General features: G+C 47.8%; 1 protein-coding gene across 5 annotated transcripts; it reads left to right on the top strand.

Annotated features, from left to right (window-relative positions):
• The first annotated feature begins 286 nt into the window (after positions 1–286).
• On the top strand, positions 287–22,319 carry BID (BH3 interacting domain death agonist). 5 transcript variants are annotated; one of them, XM_027680759.1, is made up of 8 exons: positions 287–382; positions 14,559–14,673; positions 15,628–15,696; positions 17,322–17,415; positions 17,455–17,577; positions 18,860–19,005; positions 20,674–20,877; positions 22,141–22,319. In XM_027680759.1, the coding sequence occupies exons 4-8, from the start codon at positions 17,322–17,324 to the stop codon at positions 22,150–22,152; spliced, it is 579 nt and encodes a 192-aa protein (XP_027536560.1). In that variant the 5' UTR covers positions 287–382; positions 14,559–14,673; positions 15,628–15,696; the 3' UTR covers positions 22,153–22,319. The 5 variants fall into 5 exon arrangements, with proteins under 5 accessions (XP_027536560.1, XP_027536557.1, XP_027536559.1 ...); XM_027680756.1 differs by lacking the exon at positions 287–382 and adding an exon at positions 1,102–1,183; XM_027680758.1 differs by lacking the exon at positions 287–382 and adding an exon at positions 1,134–1,233.
• Positions 22,320–23,408: the final 1,089 nt, after the last annotated feature.

The following is a 23,408-nucleotide window of genomic DNA, read 5'->3' as shown; positions in this document are numbered from 1 at the left end:
AGGGAGAGAGAGTGTGTCTTGCCTACTTGGAGCTCACAGTGCTGACTTTCCGAGACCAAGCTGAAAAGCTTGAAGAAACAGAAACTTTTCTTCAGTTCCTTGGAACTTACAAAAGTCAGCAGATGTCTCTTTTTCCCCCCCACATCATTCCCAGCAGGAAACCACCTGATGGGTTGACCAATATGACTCAAACCAGAATCAAAGTCAGATTGGTCCATTTCACGGAGTCCCAGGAACTTTAAAAAGCGCTCTATGATCAGCCCCTCCCTGGTCAAACACCCGTGGAGTGCCCTGTGGGGTGATCCCAAGGCTGAGCACGGCACCTTGACCACGTGTGTTGGGAAGAAAAGTGTGACGGGGGGAAACCTGCACTGAATACCAGGTAAGCATTGCTTTAAACGGAACTGTGTTAAAGTGTAAGGCTGTATTAAATACAAATTAGTTTAAGTAGTACTATATTAGTTAAATAGGACTATATTACTGTACCTGGAAGGAGGCTGTAGCCAGATGGGGGTTGGCCTCTTCTCCCAAGCAAGCAGTGACTGAATGAGAGCACATCGACTTTAGATGCACCAGAGGAAGTTTAGGTTGGACATTAGGAAGAGTTTTTTACACAGAAAGGGTGATTAGACATTGGAATGGGCTGCCTAGGGAGGTGGTGGAGCCACCGTCCGTGGAGGTGTTTAGGAAAGACTGGACATGGCACTCAGTGCCATGGTCTGGTTGACACGGTGGTGTTCGGTCACGGGTTGGACTCGGTGAACTCAGAAGTCTTTTCCAGCCTGATCGATTCTGTGATATTAAGCCCATAAAACGACATTAAACGAAAATTTAAATTCATTTGTCAGGGAGGGGAGTGGCTATAGATGGGGCATAGACGAGGAGACTTCGGCCAAGCAGCAGCACGAGGTGGGGACCCATCAGAACTCCGCAGCTCTGCTGCCCCCCACCCCGAGCGGATCCCTCCCGGTGCGGGGGGGCCGTGCCGGGGCCGGGGATCCCCGCCCGGGCGCACCGCGGGGTTCGGGGGCGGTCCCGGAGCGCTCCCGGCGCGGAGCCCTCACGGCCCGGGCGCGCGCGGCCGTTGGCGGGGCCCGCGGGGCGGGGCCGGCGCGGAGCCTCTCAAATACCGGGAGAGGAGGCGCTGCCGCCGCCGCCGCTGAGCGCTCCTGCCCCGCTCCCGGTGAGTACGGCCCGCGCCTGCCCGCGGCGGGGACACCTGCGTGTGGCGGGGTGTGCATCGGCCGCCGCCCGGTTCCCCCCATCCCCCGAGAGGTCGGTGCGGCCGCGCCCGGGAAGGGCCGCCCGCCGTGTCGGGTCGGGGGCCGGGCCCGCCGCCGCCCGGGCCGCGGGGCATCAGCGCCGGGGCGGGCGCTCCCCGCTGCTCCTCGCAGCCCCCCGGCCTGCGGGCTGAAGGGACCCCGCGGGGGGCCGTGCGCGCCTTCTGCTTTCCCTTATGGATGCTGGAAACTCCTCTGCCCTCCCGTTCTCCCTGAACTCCTCTGCCGCTCTCCCTTTTCCTTCTTGCCCGCCGAGTCTGGCCTGGCGCTCATCGGCGCGGTTTTTTCTCCCTTTGCCGTGTTTCCCGCTCGGTCTCCGATGGCCGTGTCGCTGTCCCGCCCGTCCCTCCGCCCGTGCTGGGAGCGACCCTCGGCTCTTGCTGTCGCCTCCGGCCCCTCTGTGCTTTTCCCGCGGGGATCGAGCCGCTCTCTGCCCTCCCCGTCCCCGGGGAGCTCGGGGGCTATCTCATAAATCATAAAAAGCTCCCTCTTGCCTTTGGACTACGTGGTAAAGTCCAACACATCGCCCTCAGTCCCTGGTGAGAGTTTTCGCACTGGAGGGGCGTTTGCTGGGCAGGGAAGAGGAAGGAGTTAATCCTGTAGCGGCAACTCCAGAGGGACCCGCGCTTGCCTCAGCCTTCCAGCAAGAGGGATGTGGGAGTGGCAGCTACAGCGAGAAAGCGAGGCAAGAAAGGATTTCTAATAATAGCGTTAAAACTTGCAGGAAAAGCTGGTAGTTGATACGGGTGAGTCAGTTCGGTGTGTGCTTTTCTCCGCTCTCGGTGCCTTCCCTGGGGCTGTAGGTGTCTGGCCGCCTGCTGAGGTGGTGAGTGCCTTCGGCTGTCCCTTTGTTTCCTGTGAGGAGCGCTCACGTTCCCGTGACCCAACGGCATGCTCCATCCAGGGTGACGGAAGGCTGGAGCTGGAGGCTGGGCGGTGTGCGAGGTGGGAAGGAACGGAGTGAGCGGCACCCCTTCCTTAGGAGGGTGTTTCTGTAGTGCACGTGGTCTGGTGATGGTCTGTGACTTGGGGTGACAGTGGCTCTCAAACTGATGGGTTTGGGGGGCTTCTTGTCTTTTTTTTAAAGCACAATATTTTGTAGCTTTAAAAAAAAAAAGTACGGGACCTCAGAGTTATTTAAATCACCGAAGTCTTAGTTCAGAAGGTCCATGCTTATTTCAAAAGCTGTGAACTTTTCTTGATATTTCTTGGGGTATCTGGGCCAAAATCTTGTTGTAGGATACTTGTTATCTTTTCATAACCGTTAAAATGTTTGGTGGAGGAAGGAGCAAAGTGGTTCCCCAACAGGAAATAATTTTTAAGTTTTTGTTTTGTTTTGGTTTTTTTGTAAAGGACTTTTGCAAAAAGTCCACTTGTGGGGAAGATTGGTTGGTGTTGTGTTATAACTTTCTGTCGCTAATCAGAATGAAACTGTTTTCACCTGCCTGTGGAAGTATAACATCTGAGAAGGTGTTATTTAAAAAGAAGGGGGTTTTCTGTGTGGGTTTTTTTTTCCACTCCTTTGCAACTTCTTTACATAAGTTTAGTGCTGTTCAGAGTCTTCTTTAGGATAAAGCTTTGCAACATCTATTCCCTGTAGTCTCCTCTGTGCCCGTGGTATTTCACAAAAACCCTGGGGGAATGCATTGTGTAAAAAAAGGCATTCTAGCACTGTGCTAGAATTTGATTGGATTTCTGCAACCCATTTTCCTGTCTTCCCTTCCAGGTCTCTTGTCTGTCATTACAAAGCATTTCCGTTGTGCCTGTGCAGAGTGTAACAGGTGATTGCAGACCTTGTGGATAGGCTACCTCGCACCAAAAAGGGTGGGTGTGAAAATCCTCCCTTCTGATTTGGCAGCGCCTTCTTGTTCGCATCGGGTGACATTTGCTGAATTTATGAAGAAAAAATATGACTGATTCTTGGTTAGGTGGTTTTGTTGGGTTTCTGCCCTCCCAATTTCTCAAAATCAGATTAGGCCAGCTGAGACTGTGAGTTCAGCTCAGTTTCTTGCTGTGCACAGGCAGCAGAACAATGTGCAACACTCCACCAGGGCTGCCTGTGCAAACCTGGAGTCTCTGCTCCTGGAAATTGGGCATGTCTGTACCCAGCACCGGGATGCTACACCTCTGGATAATGTGAGGGCCTTGTAAAGGTGCACAGTATGGCTTTTTATTTCTGTTAGCTCCCAAAACAGTAAGAGCTGTGATATATAATTGGGAAGGTTGGGGTGTGTGTGTGTATTCACTGAGCGCTCTCACCTGGGGTCATGTTATACGATGTTGTTTCCGGATATTTTGTGTTTCCTGTGTAACAGGATGACAGGAGTCATCCACACTCAGCAGTAGTCTGAGGAGCTGACAGATCAGATTATTTTTTTTTTCTGTAATACAATGAAAGTGTTTAGACTGGAAGCAGGCAGACACATAAATCTAGTGACTGTCACTTCTGGAGACCTTCCTGGAGCAGCCTGGTGCTTGGAAGTCATCGCTTGCCTTATGCCTCATCAAAAGGGGGAGAAGGGACTGTCTCTAATAACAGGTTTATATGCCTGATGCAAGGACTGCTGGAGGAGCAGCTATGAGGTGTTGGCTCCTTGATAAAGCAGCTCCCTTGACCTCTGGGTATGAACTACCAAGTCGAAGGGGGGTAGGGAGCCAGCCTGGTTTGCGGTTTCTCTGCTGAAAGGAATTGCCTGCAGACGAGCAGGTTTCATTTTCACCAGTCAGCAGTTCCTCAACTAGTGAAAGAGCAGAAATTACTATCAATTCTGGTTTTGGAGTTTTTTTGCAAAAAGCCTTCCTCTGTGTTTTTCTTGGCATGCTGTGGCTTTTTGTCTGTGGCAGATTACAGAGTTTTGGGGGCTGGAATTATCTCCATATCTGTGTGATGTGCAAAGCCAGGTACATGCAAATATTTCTAATTAGCAAGTGGAACTCATGGCCAAAGGTGCAAAACTCTTGAAAACTGAGCCCCTGTTAGTTTTGGATGGCTTGTCTTGGGGTTGGAGGAGGTTGCAGGGAGCTGAGTTCAGCTTTAATTAAAACTCATCAGTAGTGATTACAGATTGTGCATAGATGGTCCCTTCCCCAGAGATTTTAAAAGTCTGATTTTTTTGACCCAGAGTAGATAAGAAGGATATAGGAAAAGGAGGAGTAAAAGGTAAAAAGGCATGTTGAGTCACACAGTGTCCAATTTCATTCTTTAGGTTTTGAAAGCAATCTGTTAAGCTTCTGCGGTTACCTTGATTTGTACCAGACGTCAGTAGTGAACCATGTCCTGACACCCTGCTGTTATCCCATCTATCCTGGGAAGTGAACAGGACTCTAGCTGCCAGTGGTATGCATTAGGCACCTCCTTGCACCTGGATGTGATGGCACAGATTGCCTTCTCCGTGCTTTTTTGAAGGAATTGCTTAGTGTAGAGCGCAGGGGTGTGTTTTCTCTTTCACACCCTTCTTGGCAACAGCTGCTCCAAGAATTCTTCAGTCCCCTCCCCTCCAGTAGCCCCATGGCTGGGAGCTTTGTTAGCACTGCCTTGGGCATTAAGTGGCTTCTGTTTTTGATCCAGTCTGCTGGTTTCCCTGTCTCTTTGCATCCCAGTGGCACTGCTTGGAGGTGCTTCCTGGCCGTGACAGGCTTTGATTGGACTGTCCTTGCTGATAAACATGAGGAAAGGCCTGTACACCTTAATGCATCCTCAGAATGCTGCCCTTTCTCACAAGAGAGGACAGTGTCATTGTGGCTTTAAACCCCTCCTACCCCAGTGTTTTGCTCACCACTTTCCTTTAAAATATCAGAGCTTTTATTCAGCTTCACTGAAGTATGAGCAGGGGAGTTGGACTGTGTGTGCAATCATGGCACACACTGATGTTGAATTTTTAGTGTCTGCAAACCTGCTGTATTTCCTGATAAAACGCTGTGACCTTTGGCCAGTTCCTAGTATGCTCTTGCTGCTGTTTATGGAATGGGCAATGCCCAGGTCTCTCCATATCGGGCTGTTTTCTTCTCTCCTTTAAAGGAGCAAATACGTTCCTTGGTCAGTGTAACTTCTGGTAGTTTGCTGTAATTACTGTAACGCCTTTAGATTGACAGCCACACCAAACAAATCCACTTAGATCAGCTACTTGCCGTGTTTCGGTTTTGTCTTCTCTTCCTGTGTTTCGACATCAACCTGTGTTTCCTCCGAAGTTAGAACTGAAAGTGAAATGGTTTTGTGCTGCTTCATGCACAGTCATGTGTCTTCTCCTAGGAAAAAAAAAGACTCTTTTTCACTGTGGTTTTTAGACCTACAGCTGTAGCTGCTGAGTGGAAGAAGCAGTGTGCTGAGGCACCTCCTGTTTATCTGGCACTAGGAAATGTGTGCTCCTGGAGGCAACTGCTCTGCAACTCTGCTGACACAGTTTCCAAATGGCTCCTGCAGTGTTTCTTTGAAAGAGGGTGTTTCCTTAGCTGTGTATTTTTGTTAAAGGTGTTTAAAAGAGGTAATGTTTTCTTTTATGCTCACAGTGTTTGAGGCGCTGCTGTCAAAAGGCTTTGGTCAGGGTTATGCATGCCAGTTTGCGTTACCATCATTCGTGGCTACCTGGTTTGATGCACAACTTCCTCTTTAAGGTTCTTGATGGTGTCTGGGCTCCTGTCATAAGAGATTCCTTCAAGATTATCTTTTTTTTTTTTTTTTTAACTGACTTCATCAATTTAATTATGGTGGTGGAGTGGGAGGTTGCAGTGCAGTGCAGTGGGAGAGTGTAATCAAAGGACCAGTGTCAGGCTTCCCTTCTGGGGATTGTCTCTCTGGCTGTTTGTGCTGATATGTGGTTTTTTCATAAAAGTGAGGAATGTAAGAGATGTTTATATCTATGATACGCTTGATGTTTAGGAGCAAGGGAGCCAATTTAAAATTCATTTTCATCTTTTGGAAAAGCTGTCAAATATTGAGACAGGGTTGTGTATGCTTTCAGAGCACATAAGCATGCACCTGTGAAGATGTCTCTTTGTATCCTATCTTCCATAAATACTTGAAGTTGGTTGTTTGGTTTTGTTTTTTTTTTTTAGTGAATGTTCAGAGTCTGCTTAGGTGAACAGACTCCACTAAAATTATTCCAGGGAGCACCAGTGAGAAAAATTTCCCTTGAAAGTAAGTTGTCCAGTGCACTGAGCTGTTGCTTAGTGGCTCCATGAGTGCCCTCCTGGCTGTTGCACCAGCATCCTTGTTTTAACTAAGCAGGGAGCTTACCAAGTGCTGTTCTCTGATGACCCACGCTGATCCAGTATTTAAACTTCACATTGAAGCATCTTTATAGCTGCTGTTTGTTTCAGAAAGCAGCACAGATATTCCTGGTACTTATGAGTCTGGAAAAGGACTTCTTGTCTGGTCATATGACCTGAAGGTAACCAAGGGCAGAGAGAATGCTACTGTTAGTGGCCACCTGTGCCCATAGAGCTGTCTTCTTGATTTATTTTTTTTTATTACTTTTGGTGGTTCTTACTTTGCTTATCTAACTTGCCAGTCAGGCAAAGGAAAGACAGATTTACGTTCCTCTTTACTGTTGGTATCAGCTGTGAAATGCATCGAAGTTGCAATATGAAGTGGTATTCCTGATTTACTGACAAATCTGTGCTTATGCTGGCACATAACAGTGGTACATGTGTTAAAACTAAAATAAGGAGGATTCTTTTGTCCTCTAGGTGGCATGGCAGTTATTGTATCCAGTCCCACTTTCTGAGGTCTTTTGGCTGGCAGAGCCTGTCCAAGGGGCACCTGCATCTGTCAGAGGCACTACTGCCAAGTGATGAGAGACTGTCTCTGCTGCAGGAACTGATCAGTTTGCCAGTGCTCAGCTGTAAAAGAATGCCAGAGTGCAAGGGTCCAATGGCCATGGCCCAGCAGGAGCACCTTCTAAATCCAGAGGCAAATCTTGCATTTCTCTGAATGGACACTGTCACTTGCCCATCCCCTGTGATGACTGCAGTTTGTCCCGATGCTCACCACTTACCAGCATTACTGAGGATCTCCCTGCTCTCAGTCTGTTTGTCCTTCCTTTGTAATGTCGAAAGACTGGAACTGTAATTCTTCAGTCCTTCCTCTTTTCCAGTCATTTCCCAGAGACAAACAGTAAGAACTGCTTCAGTATGCCCTGTGACTGTTGCAGGGGTGTGTTGCAGCTGCTGGGCTGGAATAGTTATACTTTCGAAGATGAAGCTAACCCTGTAAAGACCAGCAGTCTTGAGTGTGAGAGTGCCTTTTTGTCAGGGTTTGCTCTGCTTCCTCCTGCCAGGTCCTTAGAAAATGTAGGAGTATTTTCTTAACCTTAACGAGGAAGTGAAATGCAGGCTGGGCTCACCTGGCTGGAGTTACTTTGCTCAACACCAAAGGGGGAAAATTCAGCTCCGTGAGAGATCAAAAGAAACCACCTGCACTGTGATAGTCAAGATGCAAGTTCTGCCCCTTCGTCTTAGTCACAGCCATGCCCAAAACATGGAGATGTGCAAATTCCATTTGGGTCTGACTCTAGTTAGCTGAATTCAAATCCCAGCTCCAGGCTTTGGGGCAGTTTGAGCTGCAGGCTTCCTGCTGACTCAGTTTAAGCCCAGCTGTGCCTGTAGGCTGCCTTCTTAAGAATAAACAGTGTTGTCATGCAGTGACACCCGTCACTGATCTGATACAGAAACCACAGCGATCAAAAGTTCCTGCCTACCTCTTTTTTTTCTTTTTTTTTTTTTTAAGAGAATTAGTAAAATGGCACTGTTCCTTCTTATTCATTCATGTGCTGCCCAGGGGTTGAGCAACAGAGCATTCTAAGCCAGATGAAAACAGTGGTTGATGAGGCAGTTGGAGGTTTTTCTTCCCGAGAAGTCAGAGTACTGCCCAGATAACTAGAGGATTTCAGCAATTCATGAAATGGCAATAGACCTTCAGGAACCGAAATAAATCTATAACAAAAGGGCCAACTGGCACCTTCTTTTTACTGTAATCTCGAATTTAGTTTTCTGAATTGGAGAGTTCCTCAAAGAGGAAAATAAAGCCCCATCAAACAAAGTGTGCAAGGTATTTCCAAATCAAAATATACATCTGAGAGTACTTAGTGTCCAGGCTGAGATGTTCACTCTACACTTAAACAGCATAAAGAAGCAAAGATAAAAATGCCCCAGCTAAGGAAGTAGTTGGACAAGCATCTATTGGTGTCGTGTCTTTGTGTTTCATTTAGCGTTTCAGTGCCACTCAATACTGGAAGATAAATAAGCACTGAAACTGTTCGGAGTAGAAAGTATATTCAGCATGTTTCAGTGTATTTTTACATCAAAGGTGTTAAGGGTAAACTGCTTTGTGTTGGTGGTGGGTTTTGTTTTCCCTTGCTGGAGTGATTTGTAATAGCATTATTTGCATCTTAAAGGAGGATAATTTGAAGTTGAAATGAATAGAAACAAAAGCTGAAAGCCTCATGTAAGCGGCAGTAGTGCTTGGGAGTAGCAGGGAGAAGTTGTCCTGGTTGGATTTTAAGTAGTCTTGTGATTCCTGACAAACAGGGTGTCTTTCCTGAGAGCCTAGCAAACAAATCGCAAGTGACTGAGGGATGAGGTCTGTCCTGCTCTGGCCCATGAGCTCCTGGCATCTCCAAGTATTGTGCTCATGGCTTGTCAGTTTTGCCACTTCCAAAATAAGCTGTTGATGTTGTATCCTCCCTAGGAGGCAAATGGACAGAAAATACCTCTAGTTTGGAAGCAGTGTTCCCTATGGTGGAGAAAGCCCTAAGACCCTCCAAGCCAATAGCTCTGGCATTAACCAGGTGGTACCAAACCATCCCTTTGGTTTCACAGCAGCATGTGTATGTGCATCCAGAGATGTCCAGAGGGTCCTGTTCTGCCCATCCATCACCTGGCTAATACATTGCAATGTCTCTGTTCCCTCACCACCCTGCTTCTCTTTCCAAAGCCTAGAAGCAAATTCAACTTTAGGAATGCAGTGGGTCTCAGATGAGGCAAGCACTGTTACAGGGTGGCATGTCCTGCAGGGTAAGTAGTGACAGGAACAAGTTTTCTGTGGTTATCATAACACCCTATTTATTAATCGCAGCACTGTTTTGCACACCAACAAGATATCTTCCCTTTTGTTGTCAGTTCTGTCTCTCTCTCTCTCTCTCTCTCTCCTTGCAAGGTCTGAAGTGTGTGTGCAGCAGCTGTGGGAGTAATCTGGCTTCTTCCATAGCTAGGGAAATATGAAGAAAAGCTCTGGTTATTTGGTAGTTGGGCTGTTTAGTTCTTGGTGGGTTTATGGGCTAGAAATTGAGCATTGCAGCATGATAGGGATTCCTTTGGTGCTACGGACAACAGTGGCACAGCTTGGAATATCCTCAAATAAGGAACTTCATGTGTCTGATGCTGTTTCTCTTCCTTATTTTCCAGTAATAGCTGGTTAAGTAAAGTAGTTGTGCCTGTGGCAAGTTTTCTCAGAGACAGTGAAATTGAGTGGTTATGGCTTGGTGTGTGGGTTTAAAATGTCAGGACATATCAAGTACTCCATTTCCCTGCCTGTAAAATGATGCCTTGCTCTGTAGCTCAGCAATGAAATGTTTGCCTACAAGACAGGTAAGAGCCACCAGGTCCAGGAAGGGACAAACAGGCACTGTTCCATTTCTTCTAATAATGATGTCATCCCGACTGCTAAAACCACAGTTCTTATCTTGCAGCTGCCAGGCAGGGAAACCAGTACACAGTATGGAAGTTTTTGACTCCTCGATGACTGATGGTTTTTTGCAGTTTCTGCTTCAAAGACTTTAATTCACTCCTAACTCAAGTGTGAGACACAAAGATAAGTATCTTGACAACTCACACAATTGATCCTTTGACTGATAGTGTGACTGTCCTGGTGTTTGTAAGGGAGGTGTCTTGGAATCCAGACAAGTTGTTAAAGGAGACAGTCCTACAGGCGTGCGGCTTTCCTGCTGGAAAGAGAATGTTTTCATAACCAGACAGTGTCTGATACAGCTGAGAATAGTAACTCACAGGCTGAGCTGTGAGGAGAGGCCAAGGGTCTGAGGAGAAGTGATGGCAAGCAGAGGCATTATTTGTGGGGTGGATTCTTTTCTGAGCTGTCTTGAAGATGTAGCAGAAGCGTGGAGAAGAGATGAAAGCTGATTTGTAGGGTGGCTTAGCAGTGTTGCTGTAGGGATTCTGGGACCTACTCCTGTTATGGCAGCCCTGAGAGCTGCTGAGTGTCTCCCCCCACACGCTCCCTGCCGATCCTTGCAGCCAGCAGGAAGCTGCTGCTGACACACCTGCGGTGCCTGAGAGCAGCAGAGCCCCACGCTGGGTGACACCTTGCCTGCTTTGCAGCTCTGCTGTTTCCGTGTGTAGCTTCCCACCTGGGAAGATGAAGTGAGTGCTTGCAGTGTTTGCCCTTGAGTTGTCCGTGGCCATGGTTATGGCAGGGAGCACCGAGTGTGGTCTCTGTCCAGCACAGCGATGGCCAGTGCTGCCTCTTTCCCCAAGGTGGCAGGGCACCGTCAGCAAGGGCTGTGGGAGAAGTGCTATCCAGCATACAAGGCTTTTCCCTTGGCTTACCCCTCACTGCATGATGTAGGAGAAGATGCAGGTGTGGAAGAGAGGAAATTGTCCTGCAGTCCTGCCTCTCCCTTTCCTCTGCCCTGCAAAATTGCAGTTCTGTCTCTCCTTAAAGCCCGGAGTCAGAGGCTTCTGGTCCTGCCTGCTCTTGCCACCCCTCACTGGTGGGCTGCAGATGGGAACAGTTGCTCTGGTGAGTTCCTTGTGAGATTTAAAGGATGATATAAGGATAATTCGGGGATGAGAGGGAGAAACAGAAGATGGGACGCCAGACCTGAACGACCTGTGTTGTTGGAGGGCAGCATGTACTGAGGGTGTACTCAGCCCCATCTAAAGAGTCGTGGTTGCCTTGGGGGAAACCTTGGAGACTTGATTTGTGGGAAGCATCCACAGGATTCATTTGTGAAAACTGGCATGTGTGTGGGTGGAAGGAGGTCTGTCCTTCTGTGCTGACAAGTGGCTGGTGGATGTGCTTCTCTGACTGTAATTATATTTAATTCACATATGCCTCTCCAGTGCCCTGCATCCCAATACAATGTGGAATTGGAATGAACATCCCTGCACTGACTCTGTAGAACTGATTTAAGGGTCCTAAACTTGTGTTTGCAGTACCCCCTTCATTTTTTTTTCAAGTGAGAGATAAAGAACTGGTCCAAAAAACTGGTTGTAATCTTATCTGTTGAATCTATTCAAGGCATCTAGTGGTTTCTCAGAGGCAGCTGTTAACACATAAAGCTCATTTGTCTAATGAGCGAATTGAAAGTGTGAAAATGAATAATGTATTAAAACTAATTGGTATTTCAATTAAATTTTGTGAAATTTCATTTTCAGGCTTTCAGCAGCCCTAAAGCAGCCTTAGCAAATGATCTAGTTTTATTCTGAATGTGAATGCAGATGGGGTTTGTAGCCTTTATCCATCTTTTCTCATTCTTCAACTAAAGATTCCTTTTACCCAGTATAAGGAAACCTTTTTCCATCTACCAGAAATGGTCTTAGGCTGAATCTAAAACTATCAGGGTTCCAAAGTCTTAGTGATTAAAATCTTCAGATGGCATCAGCATGATTGCATTTGACTGGCGTTTGCTCTTTAGGGGTCCATGTTTTTGGGGTTTTTTTTCAGATTCCATTAAGGAATTTGACTTCTCAGGAGGAACTTGGTGACTATCCAAGCCATTTGCATTGATTCAAAGTAATTATGTAAAACTTGAGGCTTGTGGAATTACTAGTTAATTAAATAAAAAATGATTGGCCCTGGATTGCAGTAATAGGAAGCCATTTTGTGGTGTGGGAGAAATCCTTTTTCCTCCTCTCTGGCCACCCAGGCAGAACTTTGCTAGCCAAGGGCAGGAACCCTTCAGGGGCTTTGACTGCCTGGGTGGTCAGTCTTTGATTTAGGAAATTCAGTTCATGAAATTACCATATTCAAGCTTCCTCATCTCATTTTTTTTGCCGTATAAGTACTTTGGAGTGTGGTGGAATTTTTCATTGTTCTTTTTTTTGTTTTACCTCTGCTCATGTGCAGGAGAGGACAAAACTCCACTTTGCAACTACAATGGGTGACTTTTTCTCAGTGTCTCTATTTCTGTGGACTTTGCCCAGAGCTGAGATGATCCCTGAGGGGAGGGAAGAACCACACACATTGCAGGTCTCTCCTCCCTGCACTGAGGCCTTATCAAGGTGTTCTACCTGTGCAGGGCACCCAGCACTCAGGGAGGACTTTTTTGCTCTAAACAGCATGTGAGCATCTGCCTCTTTCTGAAAATCATAAGTGCTTTCAAAACACAGTGTTTGAGTCTGTAGAGACCTTTCCTGCACAATTCCAGGAACTGATGTGTGGAACATGCCCGGGCTTGAGCTCCTCTTGCAGCTTCTTATCAGTAAAGTAAGCTGGTGTGGATGGTGCAGAGGCTCATGCCAAGCTGCTGTTCCCTGCCTTTCTGGGCCTGGCTTTGTGGGCATGCCCAGAATAAACCTGTGCTGCCTTGTTTGACTTGTGTTTTCTGCTTTGGGAATGGAGCAGTGTGCTGCTTTTCCCTCCCAGACTGGAGCGGTCTGTGCCTCTTCTTCTAAAGCAGGCAGTGGGAAAAGACAATAGTGTGTCTCTTTTTGGTGGTCTCTTACCATGAGTGTTCAGACTGAACCAAATGAATTTGCTGCTAGTATGAAACAGTGTGGAACAAAAAGTGTAGGGGATCTGGGTGTTAAAGCCACATTCTGAGCTTGCCTAGGAAAGATGTGTCAGGTGGCAAACCCCCCAAGGAAGTGTCTTGACTTCAATTTCTATTCCATCCTCTTGCTGTAAGAAAAGATTACATTGGTCCCTCTATAGGATGATATTTTATTTAGTCTATTTGTCACCATCTGTCGATGCTCAGCTCTCCCTCCAGCAATTTACAGGAATTCTCAACAATGAGAAAAAGTGGGTCATCCCAGCACTGTTGGGCTGCGTTTGGCGGGAAGAGCTCTGGCTGTAGGGCTTTGGTGAGTAAAGAATCTCACTGGTGCTGGTCAGTCAGGCAGCCTCACCAGCACATCTGGCCACTTGTGTGCAGCTTGCAGCTGGAGTGGCTTGTGTTGCATCACTTCTGCCAGAAGCCTGGGAGAACATCTCCCCCTCCATGACGGAGGGTGGTGTGACCAGAGGGTGGTGCAGCTTCTTGCACCTTGAAGGATGGGCAGGTCTGTTCAGTTTGAGCTTGTGTTATAAAGTCAGCTGGCTGCTCCCAGCCCCAAATAGCCAGCACAGGTTTGTCTGACTGTGGGAAATAAAGAATCGGTTTTATTACAAGCAAATGAATTTAGCAAATCACTAACATAAGAGTTTTTCTTTACTAACCTATAGGGCCTATCGCGGAGCTGTAAGACGCCGGATTCAGCCTGGAACCGGTGTCAGGGAAACATGCGAACGGGAATAGGGGAACTGTAAATGAATATTGGTAAGGAAACCCCTTATACCACATGGCTGGTCCTGGAAGCTGCCATGCTGCTGGACACTCCACCTCCCAGCACGACACAGCCAACCAGAAAGAGGGGAACGCCTCTTCTATGACGTAAACGGGGTTGAACCTTAAGAATGTTTAAAAAGCGGGACTTTTGAATTGAAGGGTGTGTTCCTGGGAATCCTGCGTGCCTAGGACACCCAACACGTGTTGTAATTTTTCCTTTTCGTTTTATTCCTTTTGTTTTGCAAACTTTTGCCGTCTTTCTAAATTCAAGAAATGAGATTTTTCTCGCACTGACCAGCTGTGGAGTCCTGCCGTGGTGCCACACGAAGCTTTTGGCACAGGCTACGGCTGGGTGGGGATGGCAGTGCTGATATTGCTGTGATGAATGGGGTTTTCCAAGCAAATGGGATGTGGGCAGAGGAGGCTTGGTACTACTTCAGGCTTCCTGTGGTCTGAGCTGTGATGCTTCAGGAAGTAGTGTTTAACTCAAAAGGAGTTAATAGCAGAGGATATCCACTGTTTGCCAGTTGTAACACGAACACCTTGGGTTTGGTCTGAATTACTTCGAAATGAAAATAAATGTTCTCTATAAAACCAGAATATGTGCAAGCTGAGGCTTTACCTAACCTACAGAAATATTGCTTGTGTGGATAACTCCTGAGGAGTTTGCACAAAGCCAAAGTCCTGCCACAGTCTTAGTGCTAAATCCCCACTTTTCATTCCAGAGTTCTGTTTCTAGTTCTCTAACCTGAATTAACATCTGTCTCTCCTCCAGCAAAGTCAAACCCAGGAGAAAGGTCACCTCTGACCTGTTTCAGAACTCTGTCAGGTCCCAGAGAAGAGGACAGAGGGGACTGCACTCTCCCCAGCCAGCACTCTTTAGGGTAGAGGTGAGTAGCAGCAATGGGGGTTTGAATGGAACAGAGGGAAATACAAGGCAGCAAAGGCTTAAGCCTGTGTTTTAGCTATTAGTCTGACATAACAACTCTGAAAAGAAGGGCTCATGGTTAAGAGAGTGCCTGTGGGCTATTGTGTGTTTTAAATGTATTTGAGATTGTGTTTTGCCCTTGGACTTTTAAGAGCCTTTAAAAAGGTGGGCAATTCACGGTCTCCTGAAATATTACTGTGGTTTGCTTTAGAGGTTGAATTAATTTCTGCTTTCACTTCCTCCCTCTTTTCCACCAGCACACTTAGTTATTTAAAACACAATTATGAGGGGTTGTTACTGTGAAACGGGATCATTCATCACTAGCCCAGGTTAGCAGGGCATCTGTCTGGGCTCCTTAGTGCTTTCCCCCCATTTTTGGTATTTGGTGGGAAGTATTGAAATGAGCCTGAGTATCCACATGTATCTCTGGCATGGGGGGGGCAGTGGGGGGCACACTTGAGGCCCTGCAGGTGTGCAGTGGTGTCAGCTGGGTGTTTCACTTCAGACTGTGCTGCCGTGCATGCAGAGCCAAGCAACTCACCTGCTCTCAGCAGGTGCTCAAATTCCTCTCTGGTAACACTGCTCTCCATTCCAGCCTCTGGCACTGTGTGAGGGTTGTCCCTCTCCTCCCCAGCACCACCTTGGCTTTAAATCCCCACTCGTAGGTTATGTCACTCCAGTGTCTGTGGCAGGAAGGAGTTTCATGCCCCTTATTCACATTCACATGCCCTTCTCCTTGAGGCAGTTGTGGATTTCTCAGCCCTTTTTCATGAGTGCCAGCTCTCCAGAAATATGGATATGCATCACTAAAAAGGTCATTTTCTGCAAGACATGGCCGGATACATGAGCTCTGCTGCAAGATGTGGATTTATGGAGTTATTTTTTTTTCTTTCACACTCTTCGTACTCTTTTATATGACAAGGAGTTCTGGTCCAAAGCAGAGGGTGACAAGAGCTGCTCTGTCTTTGAATCCACCATGTAACAGGTTGGAGTCAAGCATGGCTGAAGTCAGCTGTTCACAGTGACCAGTGGTTCTCTTGTGCACTAGTGTTGGCTCATGTCCTTCTCATGTTTCTCAGAGTTCCTGCAGGGGCCCTGACACTGCTCTGAACACAGAGGAGTGGATGGAACTGCGTAGTTTGCTGCTTCCTTGTTATCTCTCTGTGGCACTCCCCCTTGAAACTGCAGGCTGGAGATGTAGCTATGTAAGAGACTACAATGGTTATTGATAACGCTACAAACTGCTAAAACTAATAAATCAAATTAATAGGCACAGCACTGTGATCAATTTATTGCATTGTTTTGTGCAACCTTACACAATTATGAAGGTGCTATTTTTCACACTTAAATCTGATTAACTACCTTGAACTGTTACTGAAATGTCTGTCATCCTCCCCCACCCCAGCTTGTATTAGGATACAATTCTAACCCTCTGCTCCGCCCTCCGACAAGCTTTTTAAACATAATGTGATAGAAAGTTTATCTGAGATAAAGCCAATGACTAGTCCAGTGGGTTGTTGAAGGGGACTGTTGGAGGGTGTCCCAGAGAGCTTCTGTCACCAGGTGAACTTCACTACTGTCTGTAAACATCGTGCTCAGATCATGGAAGATGTGCCTTCTGTTCATCTTTGACTGATCATTTCCATTTATTTCCATTTCTGAACTCTGCTTTTTGTTGACTTTGTTCCTCCTTTTCTCTTCCCAGTCTCCTCCCAAGTAAACAACCCATCCTTAATTACTCTCTATGCATTTTTCCCAGTTGTGCTACTGTTGCCCAGGCACTGTGGGTCCTGTATGGTATTACTGATAGGGTTATGTAGATGGCCTTGCAAGGTTCCACTCCCCAAAACTCCCTATCAATTATCAAGTTCATCCTGGTTGCACATAGATCACCTTGTGCAGTTGGCATAGCAAGCCATCCTTCTTTAACCATTTTTCTTCTCCCTAGATGAAATTAGGCCTAAGTATTTTCTTACAGGCAGACAGTCTGCACACTTGTGAGCAGCTGCTTGGCTCTGCACGAGGAGCTGAACAGGTTTATTATGGAGCTAGTTGAGGTTCCTTTGAAGGGGGAGAAGAAATGTGAACCTTGGGTTTTTTTGCAGGCTTATGCTATCTGCTATCTCTGTTTCCCACCTTGTTACTGCTCTGCTCTGATTACATTGAACTGGGGAGCTGCTGACTTCTTTATGCACAGGAAGTACAATACCCAGTGCCCAAACACAGGGGTAAAATCCTTCCAAACAGAGATGTCTGAGTGGGGGAAGTGGATGGTTTTTGCTGCATACATGTGTGTTTCAAAGGAGGAGCTCAGAATCAGGGTTGCTGTCGCTGCCACAGCTGGGAGTGCGAGGAGAAGGTGAGCTGGCTCTTCCCCCACCAGTTTGTAAGAGCAGAGCCATCTGTCATTCAGCACGGGACAGTTCAGTGTGGGTACATATCCAGGAGTTAGCATGCATTCGCTGAAATCTTGCTAATGCTACCCAGGATGTCCAAAGGAGGCCGCAGACACATGTTTAGGGTTGGAAAACAGCAGATGTGCAGAGCTTTTGAGTGGAACACAGGCTTAACAGTGATTTCCTAACATTTATGATCAATGGATCTCTCCAGATGGAGCATGCACTGCTGTACACCTTCCTGGAGGCATCCTCTGACTGTAAGTTCAAAGAGCAGCTGCGGTCCCTGGAGCCTTTGTCTGACCAAGGGGGGACTGTGCTTCGCGGAGGAGGGATTGTGTCTCAAGGGGGGATTGCGCCTCGTCGCCAAGGGGGGAGGATTGTGCGTTACCGAGGAGGAGGCTTTGACGATGAGTCTGAACTCCAGTGTGACGGCAATCGCAGCGGCCACCTGCAGAACGGTGAGCTAGGTGAGTGTGCATTCCTCCAGCCCAAATGTCTGTCTGAACATGGGGTTTTTCTTTCCCCCTTTCCTGTCCTGTTGACTGTTTCAGAGGAGTAATGTTTTCTCCATTGAGAAACTTCACAGTGTGGCTGTTGGTTGGGAGTTTATCACTTGGGGATAAGACAGACTTTATCTGTCCATGAATTTTTAGAGCACCCGTAACCCCGGGGTTTTGTCTGCAGCACATGGGACAAGGGCACAAAGCTGGTTCTCATGATAGCTGCCCTCAAGGAGTGTGATATTAAAGCAGTTAAGTTGGGCCTCGTGCTGCTCCTCAGGCAGTGTCGGTACTGGGGCTAGGATCTTGGAACAAGTTGTGTTCTAGTACTGGGTGAATCCCTTTCTGCTCTACCACTGTGGTGGAAACTGTTCCTCACTCAAAAGGTTTCTGGTCCCTTTCCTGCTTCACTAGCCATCTGCAGGGTGGCTATTGCCCTTTGCCCAGGGTGTGCCAGCTGGCACATTGACCTCAGCCAGGGTGAGGAGGAAGTGCTGCAGTAAATAGCCCCCCCACATACAAATTTGCGTAGGTCTCATGCCACGAGTGACCGAGGGAAGCTTTGCCTGAAGGAGATGGGACAAGGTGTAATGGTTTTAAACTGAAAGTGGGCAGATTCACACTAGATGTAAGGAAGATTTTTACAACGAGGGTGGTGAAACACTGGCACAGGCTGCCCACTGGCAGCGGTGGATGCCCCGTCCCTGGAAACATTTAAGGCTGGCTGGGGCTCTGAGGAACCCAATCTCACTGAAGATATCGCTACTCATTTCAGGGGGTTGGGACGAGATGGGCTTTCAAGGTCCCTCCCAACTCAAACTGTTCTATGAGATGCTGTATTTTAGATGGTGCTTAAGAGACAAGTTGTGACAACAGTCACTTCAATAAATCCTAGAATTGTTTAGGGTGGAAAAGACTTTTAAGGTCATGCACAGTTTCTCAATTCCCCTCTCTGGGCAGGATGTAGCTGTTGCTGTTCTGTTGAGATTTTGGCTGGAGATGTTCTGATATCCCCTGTAGTGATTTTTTGGGCTGCACTTTATCTAAACCACAGATTAAAAACCTGTTTGCGCAGTGTCTCTGTTAAGCAACTTGGGTTCACGTAAAGGAGTTGGGTTTAGAGCTGTCATGAATACACTGTGAGAAGGTGGTTGCTAATGGAGATGAGCGAAATGCTGTGGGTCAGCTTACCTGCACTGAACCTGCTCTGGCTGCAGCCTGTGGACTAAATCCTGCTCCGTGTTGGCAGAGACTGACGCTCCGGCAGACGAAGACGTTATCCGGATCATTGCTGCTCAGCTCGCTGAGATTGGAGACAAGCTTGACAAAGATGTCCAAGGAAATGTAGTAAATGATCTAGTGCAGCACTTTCTGAATGAGAATCTCTCCAGAGAGGTGAGTGAAAAGCAACCTGGCTAGCTGTTCCCCTTTTGAATGTTGTGCATCCTTTCTGCTGTGACTTTGAAAACAGCAAGCTTACGACTTCTGTATCTTTGCTATTTTGCTCATTTAATTCTTGCCATCTTAAAATTCAACCCAAACACTTAAATTTGGAGATTTGTTAGAGGTGATTCTGTAGCCTGTGGCAGAAGTTACTGTGTAAATTTGGTTCCTTGGGCTCATCTCCTTTCTGCAGATGCTGTAATTACAGCTGTGGGTAGTTGTGGAAAAGGACTGACTTTCAGAGGCATTTTGTCCTTGTTCTGTTGGCCCAGTGACTTACCTTTGAAAATTAATTGTCTGGTTAAGGGTTAGTATTTGTCCTTAAGATCTTTGGACTTTGGTGCCAAGTCCTGTGTGCCTGCTGATTGTCATGTGGATAAAACAAGCAGGTTAGTGCCAGAAGCTTGACTTGTGCTTGTTACTGAACACTGAAGAGACAGCAAGTCATGAGACCCTTTTTTAGTGCCATAACTGTGTTCATAGGCTCAGTGCTGGGAATAGCAGTGGGTTTTGGCCTGGATGGGTGACCTGCTGGGGTGGCCTTTCCAGGTGGCCTCTTTCTCTTTGATGCAGTTGGCCCAGCATCTAACATGCCTTGCTGCTCTGCAGGGGAAATAGAGTTGGAAGCCTCTTGTGTTAAAAAGGAAAAAGAAGGATGTCTAAGTATTAGATCCACATCTGGATCAAGGGCCATAGTGTGCTTCCACAGAGCCTTCTTGGCATCTTCAAGGTAACTGTGGCTTTCTGGCTTGTTTGGCTTTCTCTGTCTGTGATGAAGTTTTCTATGCTCTACAAGCTAATGATCTGTAGAATTGAGGACCCACCTTCTTGCTTTTCAAAAGGCAGGATTTAATGACTTTAACCAATCCTTTTGTTTGGTTGGTTTTTTTGTGATGTGGGGTTTTTCTACTAGGGTTTACAGGTTTTTACAGATTCCAGCAAAGTCTGACCATTCCTCACGCCCGCTGCCCTCTCCACCCAGTTAAGTTTCAGGTCTTCAAATTTATTGCCTAACCTTTTAGTCTTTGATAAGACTGAGATTTAAACCTAATTGCTGACCTTGCTTTTTCACATTAGTAATATAGCTTAGTGTGTGCATATTGTTCTGTCTTGGGAAAACTGATCTTCCACTGACCTTGGGAGCAAGGCTTGGACACCTTCACTAGCTCTTCCTTATGTGAAGGCTTTTCTGTGAAACTTTCTCTGCCTTTTTCCAGTCCCCACCTAAGCTTGTGCCCCAGATCTATGCTGTGGTGGGTTGTCCTTTCCTGGGAGCCCCAGAATTCCTTTACCATTTCAGGACTTGACAGGCTCAGTGCAAACCCTAGGGAGGAGGGGGCTGTTGCATCCTAAGTGTGTAAGGTGCTGTCTAAATTTTCCAGTGGTGGTGTGCTGCCTCCCTTTCATTTTGTCTTGGGTGAGCAGCTGAGCTCAGAGAGAGTGATCCTTACTGTCATTCAGGGTACATAGCAGGCAGGCTGCCCTGCCTGGGAGGAAGGGGAAGGACATCCTGTGGATGCTGAAAGAAGCACATCAGTTATCAGCAGTCCTGGCAGGCTGTGCTGAGACCCCTTTCTCCCCCAGCTGTTGCACTGAGCTCCCTCTCCTCCTTCCATATAGGAGATAACGCGGCACATGTCAAGGGTAGTGAGAGAGCTTGCACAAGCCATCCCCTCAGACATGGAACAGGAGAGGGTCATGTTGGTGCTAGCGATGGTCTTGACTAAGAAAATTGTGAATACAGTGCCCTCCCTTCTACGCCGTGTCTTCAGCATCACTGTGACCTTCATGAACGAGCAGTTCCACAACTACATTGATGAAATGGTGAGTGCTGTCAAACAGCTCGGTGCAATCACAGCCGGCCTCTCTGCTGCCCTCCTGGTTGGCCTGGGTTATTCCCAGAGGGGTGGCCTAGCTCTGAACTGCCTGTGGTCTGCTGGGCTCCCTGTAGTGCTCTGGAAGTCAGGAGGGAATGTCAGTCTCTAAAGATCGGTGTGCTTGAGGGGGTGTCACAGCTTCTGCTTGCCCCCCTCTGACAGCAGCCAGGGAATAGAGAGCTGTGACTGCTCCTCTCCTCCCTGCAGTCCCTTCAGGGAGCTGTGCCAGTAAGACTGGGGTTAATCATGCCCTCAGGGAAGAAAAGCCTGACCCTGAGCTCTGATGGCTGTATTTCCTGAATGTCTGGATCCTGAGCTCTCTGCTCTTGACTTCCTTGGCTCCCCAGAGCTTGGCAGAACTGGAAGGGGAAAGGAATTGCCCCTGAGAAACAACCCTAGCAGAGCAACAATGAGAAATGGTCAGATCCGTTTTTGTTCACTGTCAGAGCTTCAGCATAGGTGGATTCTGTGCAGCTCATGGGCAAGGTGGGGTAGAGGCCGGGGCTTCAGCTGTCTGGGAAGGAAAGAGGACACACACGTGTGCTGAGCCGTGGCGGTACTCGAGAATGAGCCTGAGTGGTCAGAGCTGTGATCCTGCTGCTCTGTGACACAGTGGTGACGCAGCTGTGGGGAGCTGCAGGTCTGTGGGACACCCCTGTGCTGCAGCCTTGCCATGGGCAGCACTGGCAGCCACCTGCAGAGGGGCTGAGCTCACCCTGTGTCCTAGGACTCAGCACCCTGCTCCCTGCCAGGCAGCAGGGCACGGTGTCACTGTGCAATGTCACTTGGCACTGCCCTTCCCTTCACTCAGTTTGGCTCCAGAGCGCTGAGTTATCCCAGAAATGGGTCACTCGTGTGGGACAGGCCCTTCCTGCTGCCCCAGCTGGCTCCGAGCACTGAGCAGCAAGGGCAGTCAGAGGGCTGCTGGTTATCCACCCACCCCAGGAGGTGCCATCAGGAGCGGGCTGGAGCCGGGCGGCAGGGACTGTCCCACACTGTTCCCCTGGGATGACTCCCTGCCGCTGGCCCGGGAAGGGGGTGATGGCAGCCGCGGAGCACGGCAGGTGGCAGTGTCGGGGCGCGGTTCGCGGCACTGGCGACGCGCAGAGGTCCCCGGGAGCTGCTGGGCTCCTGGGGTGGGTGAGCTCAGGGACTGCCGCGGGGGGTGGCTCTGCTGCTGTTAATGCCCGTTCTCTTTCTCTCCCTCCAGCTTGGTGAGTGAGCTCTCCTGCCCTCCACGTGGAGAACACGGATCCTAGAAGGTTTAACTTTTCTTGGTGTTTGAAGACTTGCTTTTTAACTTCTGAGATACTGTGGAAGTGTCTCAATATCTCCCACAGCTGTGAAAAGGATGGCAGAGCTCCATAGATAGGCTTTTGTAGACTAGCACAGCAGTAATGGTAGCGGGAACCGCCTGCCAGCTCTGCCAGTATCTGTAGGGAGAAGTGCTTGCCCTTTCTAATTTTGATATTTTTTTCAAGTTCTTTTTTTCTTTTTTTTTTTTAGCAATAGCAGAGTTTGTGCAGACCCTGGCTTGTACCTTCAGAGGCCCAGTGGGGGCAGGGCCTGCACCCTCTGTTTTTTCTAATCAGCGGTAGCATTTTGCTTTAGTTATTTGCTTGCCAGCCCTGCTCTTGCAGCTGAGCCTCAGGCTGTGAAATGGATGGTTGATCAGCACAGATCACAAGTGATCTGTGGGGTGGGTGGGAATCAGGTCTACCTTGATGGGGAGCTGGCAGCAAGAGAGAACAGAGCCCTGAAGGACGGAGGGGTGTTTGGCCAGGTAAAGATACTTCAGTATCAATCACCATCCACCTGTGTTTGCTTGAAAAATAAAACTGATGGAATAACTGCAAAGAAAAAGGCAGGGGTAGGCACTGGGCAAGTTTTTTTGATAATGCAACCTGGATATGCTTGAGAAAAAGTGATATATCTAGTAATCACATCTCAGGTTCAACAAACTTGGACTCAGGTTGTTTGACACACACGAGGTGGCAAACGCGTCACCTGTGATCCAGCTGCCTCATGAATTTGGAAGTTTGTAAATATTTTGTGGGCTTTCTTAAATAAAAATGTCATTTCTCATGGCACTATGGCTCGTAAGAATTTCAATTTCCACCTGGATTTTTTTGGTGTTGTCAATTTTTTGTTGAAGTACTCATGGCATTCCTCTAATTTACCAAGGCTTACGATGCAGCTGGCAGCAGTAGAGACTCTCTGGTCCTGTCCTTGTGCCTTGCATAAGCAAATTTTATGTAAGTAAAAGCATCTTTTCTTTTGGTGCCTGCACTAAAACGGGGAGAGGAGGAAGCACAGAAGTAGTCTACACATTGTTCTTGAAAACTGTACCATTTATTAAAGTGCAACCTGGGGGCATGATCTTACAGCAGTGTCCCATTAGCAGAGGGAAAAAATGTACATGCCCCTTCACTTCAACTGACTACAGAACAATGAAGCTGGAAAGAACTTTCTTTTAAA

Source organism: Neopelma chrysocephalum, unplaced genomic scaffold (genome assembly GCF_003984885.1).
Source record: "Neopelma chrysocephalum unplaced genomic scaffold, ASM398488v2 Primary Assembly neopelma1_59, whole genome shotgun sequence".
In the NCBI taxonomy this organism is placed as follows: Eukaryota; Metazoa; Chordata; class Aves; order Passeriformes; family Pipridae; genus Neopelma; species Neopelma chrysocephalum.
The sequence above is the reverse complement of the archived record's forward strand: the minus strand, read 5'-3'. Positions and strand labels throughout refer to the sequence as shown.